This window comes from Trichomycterus rosablanca, chromosome 1, assembly GCF_030014385.1.
Source record: "Trichomycterus rosablanca isolate fTriRos1 chromosome 1, fTriRos1.hap1, whole genome shotgun sequence".
NCBI lineage: Eukaryota > Metazoa > Chordata > Actinopteri > Siluriformes > Trichomycteridae > Trichomycterus > Trichomycterus rosablanca.
This window is the reverse complement of record NC_085988.1, coordinates 70,270,027-70,295,227: the sequence shown is the minus strand read 5'-3', so window position 1 is coordinate 70,295,227 and position 25,201 is coordinate 70,270,027. Positions and strand designations below refer to the sequence as shown.

At 39.4% G+C, this 25,201-nt stretch overlaps 1 protein-coding gene across 3 annotated transcripts in view; it reads left to right on the top strand.

The window, feature by feature from the left end:
- msrb3 (methionine sulfoxide reductase B3) overlaps positions 1 to 24,850 on the top strand; it is a 31,151-nt gene extending 6,301 nt beyond the window's left edge. For 2 of the 3 annotated variants that reach the window (XM_063006153.1, XM_063006134.1), the window contains 5 exons: positions 6,344 to 6,452; positions 10,627 to 10,704; positions 13,541 to 13,569; positions 21,356 to 21,453; positions 24,025 to 24,850. In XM_063006153.1, coding sequence (XP_062862223.1) covers positions 6,344 to 6,452; positions 10,627 to 10,704; positions 13,541 to 13,569; positions 21,356 to 21,453; positions 24,025 to 24,198 — 488 coding nt within the window. In that variant the 3' untranslated portion in view covers positions 24,199 to 24,850. Of the gene's footprint in view, positions 1 to 1,829; positions 1,957 to 6,343; positions 6,453 to 10,626; positions 10,705 to 13,540; positions 13,570 to 21,355; positions 21,454 to 24,024 lie in introns of all 3 variants that reach the window. The other variant, XM_063006143.1, reaches the window with a different exon arrangement.
- Positions 24,851 to 25,201: the final 351 nt, after the last annotated feature.

The window sequence follows — 25,201 nt, the reverse complement described above, 5'->3', positions numbered from 1 at the left end:
GATTTTTTAAGACAATAAAAACTTGCACAAGTTTATACATTTAGGGCACTTAGCAGATGCTTTTATTTAAAGTGACATTTGACTGTATTGATTAGGGATGTAACGATGCACCACAAGACAGTTAAAAATCGGTGCACGTGTGCCACGATTTGAATCGGTTATTCATTTAAGATGAATCAATATTCACTTTAAACAGCAGAGGGCACTGGCTCTATCACCTCGCCTGGTGTACAGCACTTTACAAAGTTGCCAGGTAGGGGGATTTTCCAGCCAAATGTATTTATGTGAGGATACTTTCGTTATTTGTATGTTTTTTTAGGCATAGTTTGTACCTACCTCAGAAATGAAAGGGCATTCATTATTTAGATAAATAAAAGATAATCACAAATACAGTATTTTATTAAAAATTTTTTTTAAAGAGAAATAATAAAAGGAAACTTTGTCATAATTTGTCTCATTTCATTTTTTTTTTTAAAAAATCCGGAAAAAATCGCATTGTGAACCCAGTATTGTGAATCGTATTGCATCGTGGGTAGAGTGTATTGTTACATCCCTAGTATTGATACAGTATACAGTCTAAGCAATTGAGGGTTGGCCGATAGGGCCAACCTGGCAGTGATGTGCTTGAACCAGTGTCTATCCGATTACTAGTCCAGTACCTTAACCACTAATTTGTACAATAAGTCATTGTATGTGTGTGTAACATTTGAAATGAAGGAGAAATTTTAAATGAAAGAAAATTATTAACAAGGCTTACTGGCTCACAGCCCACAAAATTTTAATATACGTTTGTGTATGATTATTAAAAAAAAAATTACTTACATATTCTGCATTAATTAAGAATACTTACACTAATGCAAATTCAGATTTTAACACGCTGATAAATCATTTACATTTTTTTGGCTGGAAAAAGTGACTAGAAATATGAAGTGTTCCAGTTAAGAACAGGTTTTAGATGTTCTATAAAATGTTACATAAAGTCTTAGTCTGCTCTTCAAACAAGGAACTGTTCTTGTGGAGCATCCCTATATCAAAAACCTTTTAGATGCACCATAGAAGAAACAAAGTGAAGGATGCATGGAGGGGGAAATGCAACAAAAGAATTTCTAAAGACCTGGAATGTTTATATATATATATATATATATATATATATATATATATATATATATATATATATATATATAAATATAGTTATAAATAAATAATAGTATATATAGAGTTCTCAAATTGATTTACTTTTGAATCATAAAGACTAAAAGACTATGCCATGAATTTAACCCCAGTGTAACTATGCTGTCAAAAACCCAACAAAAATAAATAATTTGAAGTGTTTAAATAAAACTCCAAAGCTTAACAGAAGTTGGATCAAGACAATGACTGAATAGACAATCAACATCAGAATAATTAAAAACTCATATTCAACCTCAACTGACTTCAACATTGCTGATCGTAAAAAATACCAGAATAGTCTAGGATTTCTCATACTGTTGTGTAAGTTTGATTAGCAGCTACAGTAAATGGTAACGCTTCTAAAGAAGTTTCTAAAAGATTCACATATTTTTTCTAGCATGGAATGTATTAAAGAACACAAAGTTCAAAGGTCTTTACTTGTTAAATCCCCACTGGGGTGCTTCATGTTAACATCTTGATTTGTACTCACCATTCTCTTGCTCAGGTTTATCAAAAAAAGGATCTTTCTGCTGCATTAAAGATATCGGTCATTCTGGCTTGACCTCTCTGCTATGTGTGTCCATCTTTGTGACTGACGATCATGTTGACAAGTGTTATTTTCTGTCCTTCCTGTGCCCCGCCTTTGTTTTGTTTTCTAGTCTGAGCCTACTGTGCTTCCAGCAGCAACATCGACCGTGGTAGCGTCAGCCATGTCTGGGTTCAATCTGCTGCATCTGGTGACCAAAAGCCAGCCTGTTAAACTCAAGGCCTGCGGGCTTCCCTCAGGTCCACTGGACGCTGTGTGTGTTTACAGTGTGTGCAGTGTGTAGTGCGCTCTGCCTCTCTGAGCTCTAACACATGCTTTCCTCTGTGTGTGCACGCCTGGCTGTTTGCAAGGGGTATGTCATGTGGTCACTTGCAGGAAGACATTGTGAATGATTGGATCTGGCAACAAAATCTTGGTATTGACAGAGCAGTTTAGTAGTATATAAAGAGAAAGATTTAACATGTATTACTTGGATAACCACTAGGGCTGTTGAAACAAGCTCCATTGTTCAAATGTACATAATATTTACACAATCAGAGGTAAAAAAATAATAAATAAATAAGTCATGAGGAGTATCTGTAATTCATATTTGGCAATGGTTCCTGTTTTAAGTACCGTTCACAAAACTGTTGCATGGCAACATGAGTGATTTAAGCACACTTAAATTCAGATTAGTTGAATTCCTACCCACTAGTTGACCAATCAAAAAACCCCACCTAATTACCCCCACCCTCTCAATTTACTTTTATACATCAATGTATTCCCAAGTAGCAAAGTATGAAGTATGTTAATTCCCAGAGGCACTGTCACCTCACAGCAAGAAGGTCCTGGGTTCGATTCTCAGGTCCAGGTCCTTTCTGTGTGGAGTTTGCATGTTCTCCCTGTGTCTGAGTGGGTTTCCTCCAGGAGCTCCGGGTTACCTCCCACAGTCCAAAGGCATGCAAGTGAGGTGAATTGGAGTTACAAAATTGTTCATCATTGTGTTTGACATCAAACTTCCGAACTGATGCAATTTGGGGTAACAAATAACTACCGTTTCTGTCATGAATGTAACCAAAGTGTGTAAAACATGACGTTAAAATCCTAATAAATAAATAATTCCCAGAGATGAAAAAAATATATAGTATCCATATAAATATGAACCTTTAAGAAGTATATGGCGTGGCAAAAAGGACACAAATGAAATACTGGAAGTTATTTGTCAATACATATTTGACAGGGAACTAAAGTGGAGGTGAAGAGACACTACAATTTTCATGTCACAATACAAATCACACAGCTCCAGGAGTCTGGTTAACTCAAATCCATTCTAGATTAAACAGTGAAGACAGGTAAAAATATCACTATTTACTATTACTATTTACACAGATACTATTAACATGTTTGTTTGTTTGTTTGTTTATTTATTAGAACTTTAATGTCATGTTTTACACTTTTGGTTACATTCATGACAGAAACGGTAGTTACTCATTACACAAGGTTCATCAGTTCACACGTTTATATTGAACACAGTTTTGAACAATTTGGTGTCTCCAATTCACCTCACTTGCATGTCTTTGGACTGTGGGAGGAAACCCGGAGAAAACCCATGCAAACTCCACACAGAAAAGACCTGGACCACCCCACCTGGGGATCGAACCCAGGACCTTCTTGCTGTGAGGCGACAGTGCTACCCACCTAAGAAATTAAGAAGTCGTTGAGCATACATACTTGATTGTCTGCTGTTCTACTTTAGATTTTCATACGGGCAGTGATAGCTCAGTGGTTAAGGTACTGGACTAGTAATTAAAAGGTTGCCGGTTCAAGCCCCACCACCGCCAAGTTGCCACTGTTGGGCCCCTGAGCAAGGCCCTTAACAAACAAAAATTGTGTTCAGTCATAACTGTAAGTCGCTTTGGTTAAAAGCGTCTGCTAAATGTCGTAAATGTAAATGTAAATACTGTACGTATTAAGTAGTGTCTAACCTATGTTGTCCGCCTAGTGGCAGGAGCAGTAATAACAGCCAATAACTAATCTAATTAAATTTTTTTCCTTTAATTTTTAACCCCAGCTTAACTAGATTTTTATACATGATGTGATCATTACACAGCAAAGTGAACACACACACACATAGTACATCAGTTTGGACTGAAGGGTTGTTTTTCCTGTATTTGACGACCCCTTGTTGCTAGATTTTTTTTTATCTTTTTCCTCTTGTCTTCTTACCTCAGTTGCTCTTGGGATTAACATCTAACTCCCGTTTAAGCTTGCATGCATATCTAAGCTTCAAATGTTTGGTTTTATTTTTACTAATTACTTGGTAACTAAATACATCTTCCATATGACAGAATTGATGCCACTTGTATGTATCAGTATGCCGTTCTTAACAGTATGTCTATCTTAATCATTGTTTAATCATCTAAAACGGGGAAAAATATTTGGTTAATGCTGGAATAAAGCATTGGCCTTTGAATACAGTGATACATTAAATCACATCCTTATTCTTCATACATTAGATAGCACAAGGCAAATGTATTTATTTACCTTCCTAGAATGATAGGGCACATTATTTATTATTTCTCTCTAGTAGCTGAACAAGAACAAAAGAAAAAAGAAGAACTAATACAATTGTACAATGTGCATGTATACAGTATACAAATACAAGAAAATGCAAGAGATGTGCAATTGTGTGTGATACTTTGACTTGAAATATAACTAAAAATAGCAGCAGTAGTCTATATATTTTTATTAACAATATATACAAAAATTCTGTATTACTCATACACATTATGATAATCAAGATATATACATATATATAAATGAATATATGTAGTAGAGGCAGTAGTATGGATTATAACCAATATATATATGTAATTATAAATATAAGAGATAAAAGTGTCAAAGAATTACCAAGGAATTATCACCACCACCACATTATACACCACCAGGGCTCTGGGGACATAGGTTCAAACCTCACTTTTGCTTCCTTTTCTGTAGTATATTCGACATGTTCTTGCCTTCCTTTGGGTATTCGGGCTTTCTCCCATCTCAAAAGGAGGACTGGCAATTTCAAATTGTCTGTAGGTGTAAGTGAGAAAATGGTGTCAGTGATGCCCTGCTTAATGTATAGTTTTGCCTTGTGCCTCCCGTTATCCATCCTGACTCTCAGGATCAGGATACAGCAGTAACTAAAGCTGAATAAATGATAAAAATCTAGGTTTATTCATTGTGTTTTATGTTGCCCTTTAGTCTTGTTTTTTTCCCCTTTTTATTGTTTCCTTTCAATATAAACTGTTTTTCTTTTTACATATCTTTTGCTGTTTTTTTGCTATTACTCTTATTTTTAAATTGTTGATTTCTCTGTTTATTGTGTTTTATTTTCTAATAATTTTTTCCTTTAAATTTTTTTTAGTGTCGTACTTTTTTCTTTGTCTTTTTTTAATTTTTCTGTCAGTTTGTCGAATTTAATAGAATCCAGAAGTTCTTGCACGCTCCCTCTCTCTCTCTCTGTCAGTAAGTTGAATATGGGGGAGTCCCTTGTGCCCCCTCCCACCTAGTTTTGAGTTAGAAATAACTTTGTACTCAGTGGACAGAGGGGCCCATCAATGGAGCCCATTCACCAATGGGATCCTTTAAAGACCCCATTATTTTCTCAGTTCACATGGTTTCAATCTTGTGGGGATGAATTCTCCAAATAGCACAAGTGACAGGAGACCCAGTCTCCCAGCACACAGCCTTCACCAAAGCACAAGCACTGAAAATAACACGGCAGTGTTAAACCACCGCGGCCCCCACATGCACATTTTAATTGGGGTTGCTAAATAGTATTAGCAGAAAATATTAACAGTGGCTGTTATATTTTATGGGTTTTGGCAGTTGGTTTGTCGCCAATGGAACAAAGAGGGGGTTGTTTAAATACTTTAAAAATGTGGTGTCATGATTATTTAATTAATGCATATATGGATAAAACTATTTATGTAACTGATGTTATATTTTTTAAATGTGTGTTTGATATGGCTGTGAGAATAGAACATACTGTACAGTACATTCCTTTTACTGTTCAGGTAACTCTTAATTTAACCTGCAGAGGTCACCATTGTTGCAATGGTACATACTTTGTAAGCATTTTTTTCCTAGTGATAGAAATAACCCTTTAAACACAGATAAATCAACCTTAGTCTTTATATACCAGGCTGACTTCTACTTTAAATATTGTATAGTGCACTACTTTGGCTGTAGCACATTATTTTGCACAGACCTACTGGCATGTGCTGGATAATATACTGCTCTTGGATTTTATTTCAGTCAAGAATCAATATTTATAAACTACAATAAGTTATTATATTAATTAATCTTTGGAATCTGGAGTTTTTTTCTGCATGCTTGCCCTATTGATAAGCTTGCGTATCTTCAGACTTGACTGGGTGCATGCATGGGTGTGTAAATGTATGACAGTGTGCATAAATGTCACCCACACTGGCACACCAAACACTGACTCTTGCTGAACAGAAAGTGGTTTAGGCTGGCTTGATTTGGTTGCACATTTATTTGCAGTGCAGGTTGTTTTGGCAGTCTGACTCAGAATGTTCTGATACAGTGTTAGCTGTAGAGACACTGACTTGCATTTTTTATCCCTAATTACTGCAGGGACATGTCGCGCCAAGAAGACCTGGCCCAAAAGCTTCTCTCAGGAGGAGCTGAGGAAGCGTTTGACGCCTATGCAGTACCATGTCACCCAAGAGAAGGGCACAGAGAGGTGAGAATCTATACAGTGAAAGGGAGTCGGTGTGCGTACTGTGAGGATACCCACGATACACAGAAATGTGATCATAATCTAAAAGATGTGCACAGTGAATTTGTGTGTTAATGTCTTTACATTAAGATGATGATACAGATTTAGATACACTAAAGTTCTGTGTTTCAGCCACACCCATTCGCATGAAATTATTATACAGTTATACAAAATAAATGAAATGCATTTGAGGACAGTTTGGCCAAGGTCATTTTCTCGTTCAGCATACACCGATCAGGCATAACATTATGACCACCTTCCTAATATTGTGTTTGTCCCCTTTTGCTTCCCCATACACAGCAAACTGTGATGCACTGTGTATTGTGACACCTTTCTATAAGAACCAGCATTAACTTCTTCAGCAATCTGAGCTACAGTAGCTCGTCTGTTGGATCGGACCACATGGGCCAGTCTTCGCTCCTCACGTGCATCAATGAGCCTTGGTCGCCCATGACCCTGTCGCTGGTTTACCACTGTTCCTTCCATGGACCACTTTTGATAGATACTGACCACTGCAGATCGGGAACACCCCACAAGAGCTGCAATTTTGGAGATGCTCTGACCCAGTCGTCTAGCCATCACAATTTGGCCCATGTCAAACTCGCTCAAATCCTTACGCTTGCCCATTTTTCCTGCTTCTAACATCAACTTTGAGGATAAAATGTTCATTTGCTGCCTAATATATCCCACCCACTAACAGGTGCCGTGATGAAGAGATAATCAGTGTTATTCACTTCACCTGTCAGTGGTCATAATGTTAAGCCTGGTCAGTGTAAGTGTCCTTGTGTACAATGCAGAGTACATGAGGTCATGGTTTAGAACTTTTTAATGAATTAAGGTTAACAATAGCCCAGGAGTTCCTGTCCAGTGTTGTTTACTAGAATAGCAAATACTCTTTTGACTGAATGGGTACAAATCTGTTTCATGTTCTTTAGCAGGCGTCGCATTTCTTTAATCTTCACTATTGGCAGCCAAACAGTACATGGCTATGTCTTTAAACAAATGTTTTAATTTCAATTTTTTTCTTCCTTGAAAAAATGTTTGGAACACATACTTTAATGTTTAAAAAAACTGAGTTTTTTATATTCATATATTTAGATATTTCTGGAAATCTAACATCAAATCTGGAAATCTGGGTGAAAAATAAAACCAAAGGTTAGGTGGGTCCTGTTTACAGCACTGTTCGTAATCATATTTATGCCAAATTGTAATATACGTAGTGAGCATTTTAATACAGCTAGTTAAATAAAAAACTTGTTAAATGTAAACTTGTCTTGGCTTGAGTTAAAGTTGTAATTTATGATCTCCGTACATCATAAACAGAAATGTTGACTAGGTATGTGACCAATGTCTGCATGTGCAAATGACCAGAACATTGATGTTACTATTACTAAAGAGTATACACCGACCAGGCATAAGATTATGACCACTGACAGGTGAAGTAAATAACACTGATTATGTTAGAAGCAGGAAAAATGGACAAGCGTAAGGATTTGAGCGAGTTAGACGAGGGCCAAATTGTGATGGCTAGACGACTGGGTCAGAGCATCTCCAAAACTGCAGCTCTTGTGGGGTGTTCCCGATCTGCAGTGGTCAGTATCTATCAAAAGTTGTCCAAGTAAGGAACAGTGGTGAACCGGCAACAGGGTCATGGGCGGCCAAGACTCATTGATGCACATGGGGAGCGAAGGCTGGCCCATGTGGTCCGATCCAACAGACGAGCTACTGTAGCTCAGATTGCTGAAGAAGTTAATGCTGGTTCTGATAGAAAGGTGTCACAATACACAGTGCATCGCAGTTTGTTGCATATGGGGCAGCAAAACGAGGACCAACACAATATTAGGAAGGTGGTCATAATGTTATGCCTGATCAGTGTACTTTGCAGCCCTGAGTTAAACAACTATTAAAATTAAAACACGTTAGTTTTCATGAATTACTTCATATTTAAACCCTTTAAATGCTTTTCTATGTTAAATTTAGAGACTCACCCCAGTGATTTATGGATGTGAAATATATCACAGACGTGTCACATGAACTTTTTGCAGTGCTGTATGGATGGCTGCCTCCTCACAGTTCTGAGCTTGTTGCTGTCTGTTTGGGTTGGATGGGTCGAGGTGACAGAAGCGCGCTCGAGCCTCATGTTGACCCTGTCATGTTTGCAGAGAAGAAGCCAGAACTCTGTGACTTTTTCCCCTCACTGGCCAGGCTCAGTCACAGCAAAGCACACGTGGGGAAAGTATTTATCGGCCCATTGGCAGGAGGAATGTGAAAAATGCCCCAGGCTCTGAGCCTGCATGTGGGTGAGGGTGTTGAGTTTTTTGAGGCCTGCGGCTTTCAGACCATCATCAGTTACAAAACCAAACTGCTCCACTTTTAGATACGCTGTTGCTCTGTGTCGCGCTTAAAACAGACTGATTTAACACAGCTAATGTTTTATTAACAAACCTCACTTCCAGAAAAGTTGGAACATTTTGTAAAATGCCATAAAACAGGATTTTGTGATCTGTTAGTTCTCTTAAATCTTTATTTAAGTGACAAAATGACAGAAAATCTTTATTGTAATGTACTGGCTGACCAGCTTGATTGCATTTTGGAAATACAAACGAGTGTGAGAGCAAAAGTTTAGCTGATAGAAGTGGTGGTGCACTGTGCAGCGCTGTTTGCACAATATGTTCTGCTTGAAAAATTAATCAAAAGGAAAAAAAAGTTAACATCTAAAGTATTGTCTAAAAAAACAACTCAAGATAAACCAGTGGCAGTTTGAGGAAACTTTGCTGTGGATTAATAAAGTAAAAGTGAAAGTTCAATAAGATTACAAAATTATCAAACTGAAATATACACCAATCAGCCATAATGTTAAAACCACCTCCTTGTGCTCATGTGGGGGGTGGGACAAAGAACCGGATGTGGGTCTCTCTCTGTCAGAATGCGATTGCGTTCTCTGCCGGCTGCTTGGAGGCGCTTACACAGAGATGGGAGGGGGTGCCCTTAGGGTGTGTCTCTCCGCATGCAACGCTAGGTGGCGCCAAACTCGTCAATGTGTGGGTGGCAAAGATGCATCTGGCTGCTGCTCGTGTTTCGGAGGGGATACGGGTTAGCTTCAATCACCTCCGTCAGGGCAGGGTTCGGCATAGACAGAGAGGAAGCACGATGCTAATTGAACAATTGGATGCGCTAAAAGGGGAGAAAAAGGGGTAAAAAAAAAAAATAATAAAAAAAAATAAATAAATAAAAACACCTCCTTGTTTCTACACTTACTGTCCATTTTATCAGCTCCACTTACCATATAGAAGCACTTTGTAGTTCTACAATTACTGACTGTAGTCCATCTGTTTCTCTGCATGCTTTGTTAGCCCCCTTTCATGCTGTTCTTCAATGATCAGGACTGTCACGGGACCACCACAGAGCAGGTATTATTTGGGTGGTGGATCATTCTCAGCACTGCAGTGACACTGACATGGTGGTGGTATGAGTGGATCAGACACAGCAGTGCTGCTGGAGTTTTCAAACACCTCTCTGTCACTGCTGGACTGAGAATAGTCCACCAACCAAAAACATCCAGCCAACAGCACCCCGTGGGCAGCGTCCTGTGACCACTGATGAAGGTGGACCAACTCAAACATCAGCAACAGATGAGAGATCGTCTCTGACTTAACATCTACAAGGTGGACCAACTGGGTAGGAGTGTCTAATAGAGTGGACAGTGAGTGGACACGGTATTGAAAAACTCCAGCAGCGCTGCTTTGTCTGATCCACTCATACAAGCACAACACACACTAACACACCACCACCATGCCAGTGTCACTGCAGTGCTGAGAATCATCCACCATTTAAATAATACCTGCTCTGTGGTGGTCCTGTGGGGGTCCTGACCATTGAAGAACAGTGTGAAAGCAGGTTAACAAAGCATGTAGAGAAATAGATGGACTACAGTCAGTAATTGTAGAACTACAAAGTGCTTCTATATGGTAAGTGGAGCTGATCAAATGGACAGTGAGTGTAGAAACAAGGAGGTGGTTTTAATGTTATGGCTGATCAGTGTATTTATGTATAAGTAATATTTTGAAGCAACACAATGTTAAATACATCCATATAAAATATAACAATTAATGTACTTTTTTGTATTTAAAATTGTTAGTGCCTTCAGAGGAGAGTATACAGAGAACAAAGAAGAAGGAACATACACCTGTGTCGTCTGCGGTGCACCTCTTTTTACGTAAGTCTTTTATGTACTATGTTTATACTGGTTCATTCTTAGTTTTCCATGCCATCCCAAGTTCACATCAGGGTTTTTATTAGTCAAGAATCATGTAAGAGAGGTTAAGGTTAAATTTGTAGTCATGACAATGCTGATGAGGGGCAGGATAGACATTTGTGAATGACAGGATGACATTCTGTGATGTGAGTGTCATTATGTTTTTTTAGTTAGCTCTGCCTAGTGAATGAATCCTTTTGAACATTTAGCTTTAGTTAGATGTAAACAAACCCTGGTATGATTGCTCTGTTAGTGCGGTTTGTTACAGTAAGTGTGAACACTTCCTTGTGAACTGTGGTGCGCACCAAATAAGTGGACAGAGAGCGCTTGTCTGGGGGGGTCTTGGTCCATTTCTAAACACATTCTGGTACAATTAGTTTCAGATATGAACACAATACAAATCAAAGGCATCTAAATAAACCAAACACATGACATGATGTCACAAGATGTGAAACTAAACGAGCTGCGAGAGAACAGAGTACTTTCTTGGTGTGTTCAGTGGAGAAATTTGCGGTGCTGTTAGGCTCCTTTATTCATTGTATCACCTCTTGCTGTGTTTCCAGTTGGTTAAAACACCAGCAGGTATACACAACCCCGATGAGAGCATTAAAGCACAGCATGGTGCATATGTGCTGCATACATCACTTTTTTATTTTAGTTTAAGTGTAAATTTCTAAGTGTGACCTATAAGCAGACCAGGACTTCAGTGTAACAATGTATCATTGTCTTGTTTGGTCTGGATCAAGAGAGCCAAACTTCAAGCACAAACACAGCCTTAATGGTAGAGTTTTGTCTTTAACACACAGATGTTTTTATTTATGTGTATACTTTATATTTGCACCTATATTTGTTGTGCAAACACTGTAAAATCATACATGGTATGTGTCAGTGACAGTGTCAGTCGAAACCCAGAAATAATGTATAGTATATATGCAGGTGATTTAGTGGATGGTCAAGTTCTAATTGAATTTGTGCAGAGAAGTGAGGGCTTATATAAATCTTTTGTTTTAGAAAAAAATAGACCCACAACTATTTAACAAATAGTTATACCAATATACAAAGACACAGTTTATTTTTGAAAATTAAAATTCACAATTTCATATGAGTCAAATACCATTTTATCAGTAGATAGTGAAATATCGCATAGATCAGCGGTCCCCAACCTTTTTTGCTTCATGGACCGTTTTCATATAAGATATGCTTTCACAGATCGGTGGGGGCGAAAAGATTTTTTAAATATAATTATCTGACATGACTGAAATAGGTACGTGTCAACTGCGTCAAGAGGAACAGTAAGCGTCTGTGCGGCCCGGTAATAAATGACCCCGGTGGTTGGCGACCACTGGCATAGATGATATACATATGCGGCAGTGGCGATTTCTCTAAGACTCAGCTTCCCCTAAAATGTCAAAAATTAAATGGTCAAATATGTACAGTTGTGTTAACATTTCATTGACTACAAATGCGTTAGAACACGTTCATCTCGAAGACGAGTTCGTTCAGAATCAGCTACTTATCACAAATCGACTGACTCGAACTTCTCATACATTCCCGGAGCGTCAATGCATTTGCCCGCAGAAGCTGAGCGTCTCTTCACTTCAATGGGACTGCATGGAACGTTTTTTTTCATTGCTTCGACACTCGCCGGTCATTGGATAAATGCCACGATTTTGTACCGCCCCCGGACGCTGAGTGTCTCTGGGGATGAATGGAGCTGTGGGCGGGTCTGGACGCGGAGCTTCTGCAAGATGATTGGAGAATCAGTCAAAAAGCTGAATCCCATTTTGATTTACATTTACATTTTTGGCATTTAGCAGACGCTTTTATCCAAAGCGACTTACAGTATTGTGACAGTATACAGTCTGAGCAATTGAGGGTTAAGAGCCTTGCTCAAGGGCCCAACAGTGGCAACCTGGCAGTGGTGGGGCTTGAACCGGCAACCTTTCGGTTACTAGTCCAGTACCTTAACCGCTAGGCTACAACTGCCCAACTGATTGACAGCTATTTGCTGGCCATTGAGAGGACACTGGTCAAGTCCCTGGAAAAGACGCCTACTTGGTATGATAGGATCACAGGCCATTTTCTTGAAAAGGAACAGAGGGCAGAATTTATGTATAAATGAATTTACAAATTTTATGATGTAAGCCGTCGATGAGCTTCCCCTCTTTGAAAGACCAACAGCTGCCACTGATTTGCGGACAACCTTATCTGTTGAGTTCAGGTGTTTCAGCCACATTTGTTGCTTACAGGTGTAAAATCAATTATATAAAATAAATAATACCTTTCCAACTTTACAACAGTTTGGGAAACTTCATTGAACTGAATTGGATTGTTGATTGAAGGTTTTTTTTTGTCCATCTTCAGTGCCTTTCCTCACAAATACTGTTTTGACAGAATGGGCACGTCAGCTGATGCACTCAAATCTTTTGGAAATTTTTCCTCATGCTCAGAGGTTATGGCTACTCCATACGAATGCCCATAGTTGCGGAACAAGCTTATGTTCAGGTGTCCCCATACTTTAGATCATAAAAATGTAATGGGTATATTTTGGTTAAGAAAACTAAATATTTGTAAATCATTTCAATTATTTTTACAGGGGTCATTTATTAAACATTTTATTTATGTGGAACATTTCAAAAGCAGAGAGTGGACACAGGACACAGCAGGTTGGTTTGTGTACAGTTGATGTGCTTGAAGCTTGGTGTAAAAATGCTCCCTAATCAGATGTGATCTATTTGAAATACTATAAATACCAAACTGTTTTGAATTTTATTAACCGTTTGACTTTCTTCTGCAGGTCAGATAAGAAATTTGACTCTGGCTCAGGTACGTATGTCATACATACTAACAAAACCATGCAAGGTATTTCAGGAGTCTTCATATCTCCTGCATAAAAGAACAAACTGCGTATTTAGTATTGTATTATTAGGGCCCTTCTAAATTAACGGGAACATGTGCTAATTTTCAAAGACCTCGTTTTTAAAAAATCGCAGATTTCACAGATTTTTAAAGAACAGTGACACATTTCACGGCATTCATTAAGTAACATACATAAGTTAAATGATGTCCATGTTTTGACACATCCCCTCTGCGTTCACATAATTGGTTGTGAGTTTTCCAAACTCAGTTACCTGAGTCATGTTTTTAGCTGCTTTAGACTTCGACATCTTGGATATTTTGTCTAATCGATTGCTAATGTAACTGAGCGTCTTTAGAGTTTTCTGAGCTTATGAAGAAAGAAATAAACTGTACATAGACAAATTTACTGGCTTGTTCTTTTGAGGTGCAGCACAGACTACAGAGAGATGATCACGTGTGTAGAGAAGCACACTTTTCCATTGATTATGGAATTCTCGAAGGGACAAAATGCGCTCAATACATAAACACACATCAAACATTGTCAGCACACTACACCACACAAAAGTCTGGGGCGGCACGGTGGCTCAGTGGTTAGCACTGTTGCCTCACAGCAAGAAGGTCCTGGGTTCAATCCCCAGGTGGGGCGGTCCGGGTCCTTTCTGTGTGGAGTTTCCTCCCCCTTGTCCGTATGAGTTTCCTCCAGGTGCTCCGGTTTCCTCCCACAGTCCAAAGACATGCATGTCAGGTGAATCGAAAATACAAAATTGTCCATGACTGTGTTCGATATAACCTTCTGAACTGATGAATCTTGTGTAACGAGTAACTACAGTTTCTGTCATGAATGTAACCAAAGTGTAAAACATGACGTTAAAATCCTAATAAACAAACAAACTGAAAAGTCTGTTACACTAACTTAATTGCCGCATGATTGCTTGGACTGTCTCATATTGCATATAAGCCTCATATTTTTTACTCTACACGAATGAAAAATGTTAAATCGCTAAACACAATTTAAATTTCGAATTTCACAGCAGCATATTACACGAGAAACGGCCCATTTCGTGGTCCATGACGTGATATTCACCGCTGTGAGTTTGGTAGGGCCTTATGTACTGTATTAATATTACATTTACAGTCATTTAAAATACAGAAACTATGTTTTTAAAAGTTTTAAAACAACAGCCAAGTTGTCACTGTTGAGCCCCTGAATAAGGTCTTTGACCCTTAATTGCATGCACTGTATTTAGTCACAATATTTAGTCACATGCCAGTGAGGTAAATCTGAGATATTGATATTGAGTTTTTAAATACCGTGTCCCCTCACTGTCCGCTCTATTAGACACTCCTACCTAGTTGGTCCACCTTGTAGATGTAAAGTCAGAGACGATCGCTCATCCATTGCTGCTGTTTGAGTTGGTCATCTTCTAGACGTTCATCAATGGTCACAGGACACTGCCCACGGGGGATGTTTATGGTTGGTGGACTATTTTCAGTCCAGCAGTGACGGTGAGGTGTTTAAAAACTCCAGCAGCGCTGCTGTGTCTTATCCACTCATACCAGCACAACACACACTTACACACCACCACCATGTCAGTGTCACTGCAGTGCTGAGAATGACCCACCACCCAAATAATACCTGCTCTGTGGGGGTCCTGTGGGGGTCCTGACCGTTGAAAACCCGCATAAAAGGGAACAAAATAAAACAGAGCATGCTGGGAAACAGATGGACTACAGTCAGTAATTGTAGAACTACAAAGTGCTTCAATATGGTAAGTGGAGCTGATAAAATGGACAGTGAGTGTAGAAACAAGTAAGTGGTTTTAATGTTATGGCTGATCAGTGTATTTATAGTACTATTTAAATAATCCTCTTTTGCATGCTTTTAGGTGTTTGTATTAAATGTTTTATTACTTTTATGAATGAAATGTGTCCATGTCTCATATTTCTCTGAAGGGAGATGTTGACCTACTTGCCCCCTTTGTGGTTGATTGCAAGGCCGAATATGTAGTTGGTCTGCTGTCTAATGGGCACCAAGCGCAGCTACAAAGGCTCACGTTCTTATTAATCTATGAGCTACACCACCGCATAAAAAACCTTAATAAGCTCACAAAGTATCCAGCCAGTTATTTTAATGAACGCTATCTGCCTTTAAGATTTATGTATAGCCTGTAAAATTTAGACCACTGTCATTTGTAATCCCTTGGAATTCCCTAGCTATTAATATTCTCACTTTGAAGATTGCAATTCCAGTACATTAGCAATTAGTGCATAACTCGGGAGTACGTTTTTATCACATGGGGTGAAAAAGTGTCTAGTTTATCTAAACTACTTTGTAGCATTTTCTTTTAATTGAGGCTTACATTCTTAGGATTAGTTAGGTTATTGGGAGGTGTTAAAGGCCACAAGTTCCCCAAAATGTTTTATTTCAAATGTGCACCCATCTAGGCGCTTTAGTTGGAACCTGGAACAATGACAATACGGATACTGACAATACGGATACTATTCTTGGAACAGTTTGTTAAATGTTTTACAGCTTTTCACTCCAAAGCATTTTTTTCTTGCGGTGTTACGTACTCTATTTTTTATTCAATCTCTGTCCAACCTACATGCATGCATGAATTCTCCACAGAAAACAACCTGTAATAGGAACCATGTGGCGCCAGCACTGAAAAATAGGATTTTTCCTCGCACCGAATGATTTCTGTCTTTGCTGTGAAGACGAGAGCCAAACCTCCTGCGTCGAACGCAGGCCGCGCTGCAGGCCGGCCTCATAGACTCAATTTCCTGTTTTGTTAGAGCGCCGCTACACTGCTCCATTCAGCGATCAGCCTGGCCCACCGATAAAGCTCCATTAGATCAGCGCAGTAACGATCTGTCGGGATTCTCCAGCCCTGACTCATAGGATTTCTATATTCCCCTGAGAGCTTCCTGTGTCTGAGTGAAATTCTGTGGCTTTGTAGTTGTGGCCAAGCACTGCCTCCCTTGCTAAGGAGGAGGGACGGGGGAGAGGGAGGCTGGAGTGTGCTGGGTCTGGGATTGAAAACAGTAGAGTAAGGGGTAGACTTTTGCTTTTAACCATAGATAAAATCGCACCAATGGGCCACTTTATGATGAGCCTTAGATCTGTTGTGATCACATTAATTATGCTACCTGTACTAACCACGGTTCACACTGGATGAGGCGAGCGTCACGCTTTGTTTAGACGAGTGCTCTCGTTCCCAGGGATGCCTGGAATAAGCCACTGTTGATGTTCTGCATATGGTCTCAACCGTCAGGGCCTCATGTCTTGCTGGCTGAAAGGAAAAAGCCTCTAGAATTACCAGTGTATGGTACCGCTTAGCAATTAAGAAGGAACATGCTGTTGGTTATTGAACTTGGGGTGAACAACAGGATAAAGCTGGGGAGCTGGAAACTTGGGGGAGGTTTATTTTCAGCTCAGACTTCTTATCTTGCTCTCCTGGACCATTTTATTTTATAAATAAACCTTTGATTTCACTGTTTTGAATTATTTTAGATGGCTAGAAAAAAGTAGGGAATGCTCGCAGCGTCAAATATTTTTCATTTTTACTTTCTCTTTGCCTGCCAACTTTTTTGCTTTGAATGGTCTGAATCACTGGGCTTTCTGAATGACTAATTCATACTCAAATTGGTTCAAACTGGTCCACGTAATTCAAGAACTTGCAAGAGTCATAAGTCATAATTCACTGCATTTCCTAGATATGAAGTGAAGCTGGCTCGTTACCCAGGGTAAGGTCAGTAACTGTTATTACTCTTGGTATTCATTTAGAAGGTTAGCTCAGATGGACTCTGAGTGCAAGTGTGTTTAATGATCAGCTAGAGCTCTGCAGCTATACCTACCTCGGACTCTCAGGCTACCCAGGAAGCCCTGAGCAGGACCACCCATAAGACAACCTGGCTGCTCTTTCCATTCGCTTCCCTTTTAGGCTGGGATTATGCTTGATGTTAACCACGTGAACTTAACAGGCTGCATATCCTGTGTTTATTTGGGACATTGTTTATGCATGTCCACCACAAAAAGTGTGACATGGTGCTCAGGCTGCACGTTTACCTGATTGCAGTGGTGACATTAGACCAAAATTGGACAGAAATGTCAACCGTGTTAAAGTTAAAAAGAAAAAAAATACAAACAGTAGTATACTCTACTCTACTATACTACTTTTGTGTGTATTCAAATTTGGAGTATTCTAAATAGTATAAATAAAAAACAACTAGATCCTGCTTTACTGTGACAAATAGATTTTTACAGACAAACTTAAAGCCATTTCTATGAATCTCCATTCTTCTTTACAGACAGCTGCATGTCCCAGAATAAAAAGATGAAGTGCTACTTCCCAGATAGCATATAACCTATTGAATATGTTTACAGTGGCCGCTCAGGTGACACAGCGGTAAAAACACACTCTGGAACCAGAGCTGGGATCTCAAATACATTGTATCGAATTTCTGCTCTGCCTGTCGGCTGAGTCTGAGCGGCCACATGAACAAAGATTGGCGTGTTGTTCAGATGGGTGGGACTAAGCAGAATGGGGTCTCTCTCTCATGACTGGTGCAATTACGACCTCTGCAGGCTGATTGGTGGCGCCTGCACAGAGATGAGAAAAGAGTGCTCTTAGGGTGTGTCTCTCCGTACACAACACTGAGCTGCTCTGCACTCGTCAAAGTGTAGGTGATAAGACGCATACGGCATGCTACCTACAGAAATATGAGAGTTACTGTTGTTTCTGAAAGATACATTTTAGAAGAAAAAAGAAAGAAATGTATTATGGTGTATGGTACAGCACACATACTGTACTGAAATGTGATGTGTGTTTATGTACAGTACAGTACTACTACTGTGTATTGTTGTTTATTACAGGAATGTCTATTCTATAATTTAAGATTTAAGGAAAATATACTTGTATTTATAACAAAAAATACCTTTTAAGACATTAGAAAGGTTATGTAAGGGGGTGGTTTGGGAGGTCTGGCACAGATTAATTCTATTTACATTATTTCTTATGGGAAAAACAGGTTTAACTAACGAACATTTTGACTTAAGAACCAGTTAAATTCGTAAGTCAAGGGTCTAGTGTATTTCAAATAGTAGTAACACAAATCTTAGTGGAATAATGCTATATAGTGTTGATCTATAGTGTTTTTTTTTATCTGACCCCTAGTAGATGCCTCTTTTAATCCTTCAGGCACACAGAAGGTATGCATTAGAGAGCGTTCCCATTAAAGCCGCATGCACACACATACATTTGCACAGGCATAAAGCATAATCCCAGTACTAACAAGACTTACCAATGCAGGGGGTGCACTGGTTGCCACAAATGACATTTACACTACAAATGATAATTACATTTTCTTTCATTTTGAAGTACCAGGTGTCTATATGTAAAAAAGTATTGATGCTACTAGTCAAATAATTGGCTCCCAAATGATACAACAAAATACATTTGCCCTGTTGTTAAATAACTGCACATTTAAGGCTTGACAGTTTTATAGGAAATTTTGGCAGTGAGCATAATTTAGCATAATTTACTGGCTTTTAGGGTGGAAAGGATTTAATACCTGTCTCACTTAGATCAGAGTTACATTCGCGCATAAGTACGGAATGCTGTAGGTAGCTCTTCCTCCAAGCGTGTTTAGCTGCTTAATTATATTACATGACCTGTACATTCAGTGGCTGGGTTTATGTATTTAAACAAAAGCATTTGCTTACCTGCATTTCCAAGGCTTGTTGCTCTTATGCAAAGCAGAATCTAAAGGCTGGGGATTGGCAGTGACAAACTGTATTAGAAACCTGAAGAACTAAATACCTACAGAGGGCACTGTGCTTCTTATATTATTAAATACAGAAAACACATCATGCTCTAAATGTAAAGCAACTGTACAGTGTATCACAAAAGTGAGTACACCCCTCACATTTCTGCAAATATTTCATTATATCTTTTCATGGGACAACACTATAGAAATAAAACTTGGATATAACTTAGAGTAGTCAGTGTACAACTTGTATAGCAGTGTAGATTTACTGTCTTCTGAAAATAACTCAACACACAGCCATTAATGTCTAAATGGCTGGCAACATAAGTGAGTACACCCCACAGTGAACATGTCCAAATTGTGCCCAAAGTGTCAATATTTTGTGTGACCACCATTATTATCCAGCACTGCCTTAACCCTCCTGGGCATGGAATTCACCAGAGCTGCACAGGTTGCTACTGGAATCCTCTTTCACTACTCCATGATGACATCACGGAGCTGGTGGATGTTAGACACCTTGAACTCCTCCACCTTCCACTTGAGGGTGCGCCACAGGTGCTCAATTGGGTTTAGTCCATCACCTTTACCTTCAGCTTCCTCAGCAAGGCAGTTGTCATCTTGGAGGTTGTGTTTGGGGTCGTTATCCTGTTGGAAAACTGCCATGAGGCCCAGTTTTCGAAGGGAGGGGATCATGCTCTGTTTCAGAATGTCACAGTACATGTTGGAATTCATGTTTCCCTCAATGAACTGCAGCTCCCCAGTGCCAGCAACACTCATGCAGCCCAAGACCATGATGCTACCACCACCATGCTTGACTGTAGGCAAGATACAGTTGTCTTGGTACTTCTCACCAGGGCGCCGCCACACATGCTGGACACCATCTGAGCCAAACAAGTTTATCTTGGTCTCGTCAGACCACAGGGCATTCCAGTAATCCATGTTCTTGGACTGCTTGTCTTCAGCAAACTGTTTGCGGGCTTTCTTGTGCGTCAGCTTCCTTCTGGGATGACGACCATGCAGACCGAGTTGATGCAGTGTGCGGCGTATGGTCTGAGCACTGACAGGCTGACCTCCCACGTCTTCAACCTCTGCAGCAATGCTGGCAGCACTCATGTGTCTATTTTTTAAAGCCAACCTCTGGATAAGACGCCGAACACGTGGACTCAACTTCTTTGGTCGACCCTGGCGAAGCCTGTTCCGAGTGGAACCTGTCCTGGAAAACCGCTGTATGACCTTGGCCACCATGCTGTAGCTCAGTTTCAGGGTGTTAGCAATCTTCTTATAGCCCAGGCCATCTTTGTGGAGAGCAACAATTCTATTTCTCACATCCTCAGAGAGTTCTTTGCCATGAGGTGCCATGTTGAATATCCAGTGGCCAGTATGAGAGAATTGTACCCAAAACACCAAAATTTAACAGCCCTGCTCCCCATTTACACCTGGGACCTTGACACATGACACCAGGGAGAGACAACGACACATTTGGGCACAATTTGGACATGTTCACTGTGGGGTGTACTCACTTATGTTGCCAGCTATTTAGACATTAATGGCTGTGTGTTGAGTTATTTTCAGAAGACAGTAAATCTACACTGCTATACAAGCTGTACACTGACTACTCTAAGTTATATCCAAGTTTCATGTCTATAGTGTTGTCCCATGAAAAGATATAATGAAATATTTGTAGAAATGTGAGGGGTGTACTCACTTTTGTGATACACTGTATATTTGCCACATAGTCAGGGAATGCCAAAGGAAAATGCCAAAACGCCTAGTTTGGAATTAGTTAATAAAATATATGCTTGGCATTGGTTTGGAAGAGAAGGTTAAAAAGATACCCAAAGTGGTAAGACTGAGGTGGAGAAGCCAAAAAATAACAGGGAGATTCTGTCTGTTCAGAGCTTCCTATTTTAAATAAACAAGGGGAATACATACATGCTCTGTCACTAACAAACAATATTGCAATCTTGGTCTTTTCTTTGTACAGGATGGCCCTCCTTTTTTGATCTGATCAAAGAGGAATCAATAACAGTGATGGATGATTTCTCTTATGGCATGCACAGAGTGGAGACTAGCTGCAGTCAGGTAGGATCATTTCATTACAGCAACCTAAAACAGAAATTAAATCAAGTTTTCTTTATTATGTAGACATGAAATAGCACACTATGCAAACCTTATGCAAAGTACTTGTATAAGATTTTTGTATTTATTAAACGCTTCAACCTGGTTGGGGTCATGGTGGGTCTGCCACCATTAACACTGAGCGCACGGCAAGAGAAGAACCTAGACAGAGGCCAATCCATATCTGATCTCACCCAGATTGCTTATAGCACCATATTTTTGCAATGACTACCACTTTATTGTGAATTCACAGCGGGATTACACAATAATATAAGTAAATATTTATAGGACCTATATGTAGTTACTCTGTGCTAAGAAGAATATGACTAAAAATAAATGACGATCAGCAATATTTAAAATAGTAGCACAGTGATTCGTTTACATTTATAAACTCATTGATCATAAAGCCAGTGCTTGACAACATATAAAATCTTTGATTGTGAAACTTAATAATTAGTTGTCAGCATCTTAAACACAACTCCAATTCTGGAAAAAGTTAGGACAGTAAGTAAAAGACCAATTTAAAAATCAAAAGGAGTAATTTGAGAAATTTATTTTTTTAACCTTATGAACTTCAGTAATGAATTTAAAGTATGTAAAACATTTCAACAGTGTTGGGACATGAGCAGTGTAAGACTGGGAAGTTGTGGAAGTGGTCAAATTTGTCATGTGATCCTATCATAATTGTGTATAAAAGAAGCACAAACAAAACACTCAGTCATTACCTAGCAAGGATGGGTTGATTTTAAATATTTTCTGCAAGTGTGAGCAAGCATTCCAAAAGTTTAAAAACGATGTTGTGTTACGCATGACTGCAAGAAGTTCTATAACATTATTGAAAGATTTAGAGAATCTGGAGTAGAAGAAGGCGGAAAGGAGAAGGCAAAAAACAATATTTAACATCCGTGACCTTCAATCCCTCAGACGGCACTGCATTAAATACTGACAGGCTTTTGTTATGAAATTGGGAATACTTCCTTGTCAGTGAGCACAGTTCATTGCTGTAAATGCAAGTTAGGACACAAAGATGAAGCCATATATCAACAACCTCCAGAAATGCAGCTGACTTCTCTGGGCTGAAGCTGGGCTGAAGAGATGGACCGATGCAAAGTAGAAACGTAGTGTTTTAAAAAATAATGGACATTGTATTCTTCAGGCAATAGAGGAAAAGCACTATTCCAGTTGTTAAAGTTGGCAAACTTTAAAAGCCAGCATCTGGCATGGTATGTTTGTACATTAGTGCCACTTGCTTGAGAAACTTGCACATTTGTGAAGTCACCATTATCGCTGGGGTGAATGTATGCATTTCGGACCAATGTAGACTCAAATCTAGATGATACCTCTTTTTCCAAGCCTGCTTGTTTCTACAAGACAATGCTAAGCCACATTCTGCATGTTAGAACAGCATGGCTTCTGGGAAGTATAGGTGCCAGACTGGCCTGTTTGCAGTCCAGACCTGTCTCCTATTAAAAATGTGTGGAATGTTACGAAGCTCTTATACGACAACTGACACTCCGGAGTGTTGAGCAATTGGCTAATATTAGGCTAATGTCCCTATATCCCAAATGCTTAATTTGAACTGTTTAAAAATGGTGATGTAACAATGCTAACAATAAAACCACCTCCTTGTTGCTACACTCACTGTCCATTTTATCAGCTCCACTTACCATATAGAAGCACTTTGTAGTTCTACATTTACTGACTGTAGTCCATCTGTTTCTCTGCATGCTTTGTTCTTCAATGGTCAGGACTCTCCCAGGACCACCACAGAGTTGGTATTACTTGGGTGGTGGATTATTCTCAGCACTGCAGTGACACTGACATGGTGGTGATGTGTGTGTTGTGCTGGTATGAGTGGATAAGACACAGCAGTGCTGATGGAGTTTTTAAACACCTCACTGTCACTGCTGGACTGAGAATAGTCCACCAACCAAAAATATATCCAGCCAACAGCACCCCGTGGGCAGCATCCTGTGACCACTGATGAAGGTCTAGAAGATCATAAACAGCAGCAATAGATGAGCGATCGTCTCTGACCTTACATCTACAAGGTGGTAGGAGTGTCTAATAGAGTGGACACTGTATTTAAAAACTCCAGCAGCATTGCTGTTTCTGATCCACTCATACCTGTTGTACATCCACGGCACAACACACACTAACACACCACCACCATGTCATTGTCACTGCAGTGCTGAGAATGATCCACCACCTAAATAATACCTGCTCTGCGGTGGTCCTGTGGGAGTCCTGACCATTAAAGAACAGGGTGAAAGCAGGCTAACAAAGCATGCAGAGAAACAGATGGACTACAGTCAGTAATTGTAGAACTACAAAGTGCTTCTATATGGTAAGTGAAACAAGGAGGGGGTTTAATGTTATGGCTGATCAGTGTATGTATAAAAACATCTTGAATTTGTTGTGTTGTTTCTTAAACTTAACTCCTCAACAGGCCTAATTGTGGGGATGCCACATGCAGAGTTGTGTGCCTAGTGTGAACTTGTAAACTTAATTTTTTATTATTTTGTGTGTTTTCAGTGTGGTGCTCACCTGGGACACCTCTTCGATGATGGACCCCGACCTACTGGGAAACGCTACTGTATGAACTCCGCCTCACTCAACTTCCAGCCAAAAAACATGGCTGCATCTGAAGGGGCAGAGACAATCAATGCCACAGGCCAGTCAGCATCCTCTAGTAAGAGTGAGCTTTAAGGGAGATACCCGTGTATTTCTACACTGATTCAAATCCTTTCAGATTCACTTCTGGACTTGATTCTGATTCAGGTTAGGCCTGATATTACAGGTGAGCTTAGCAATAAGTAGTGTGTAAACAGCATTAATGGCCTTGACCGATATACCCCCACTGGTCAACTGCCCATAAAATACCCCTTGCCTAAATAATAGAGATGCCTGTTAGCTGAAACTGCTCTTCAGGAAATCTGCTTTTACCATCTACCAGTAGGTTTGATACAGTCATACTATGGACCAGGTTGGGTGGTTAATTCTCAGATATAGTGGAATGCTGTAGCTTGAAAATGAATGATATATGTGTATGTTCACAGAGCCTTGTGTTGTTTTTGAAGTGATATTTGATATCAGGAGGTCATGGGTTTAAGCAAAATGCTATGCAAAGTGCTCATGTGAGCGGTAAAATAAACACAAAGTGAAGAACAAAGCATTCTTTCAAATAAAATGGAACAGATGACAAATGTTTAGTCTGAACACAAATGTAGCCTGACTTTTAAGGGTGGGTTTTTGTCTCCCTGCTTGCAGTGCCTCTTTTTCTCCTTGGGTTGAACATTTTTTGTGGGATTTAATTTATGGGTTGTGTTGACAAGTGTGATTAAACAATTACTAAGTAAAATTTGACGGTTTGTTTTGTTCATTTCACATGCACCCAGAGTGACAGGGATGAGCAGCGCTTAAAAAAATGGATATGATGTGTTATATATTGTTTTTTAAGTAAACCACTTTATACAAAAAAAAAAAAAACATTTCACCTGTATATGCAACATCATTTTTGTCTGGATCCCACATCCACTGAGAATCCTCCCGGGAATAGTTTGTGTAGTGTGACCCCCTATCACTAATCAATCATTTAGTGTGAAAACCACAATGACTTAAAAGACTCCCGAGTACATGAGATCAAGTTGTGTAGTGTGAAATGTACAGAGATCATTTCATTTGGCACAGCTTTTACATCAGTTGCCCTTCC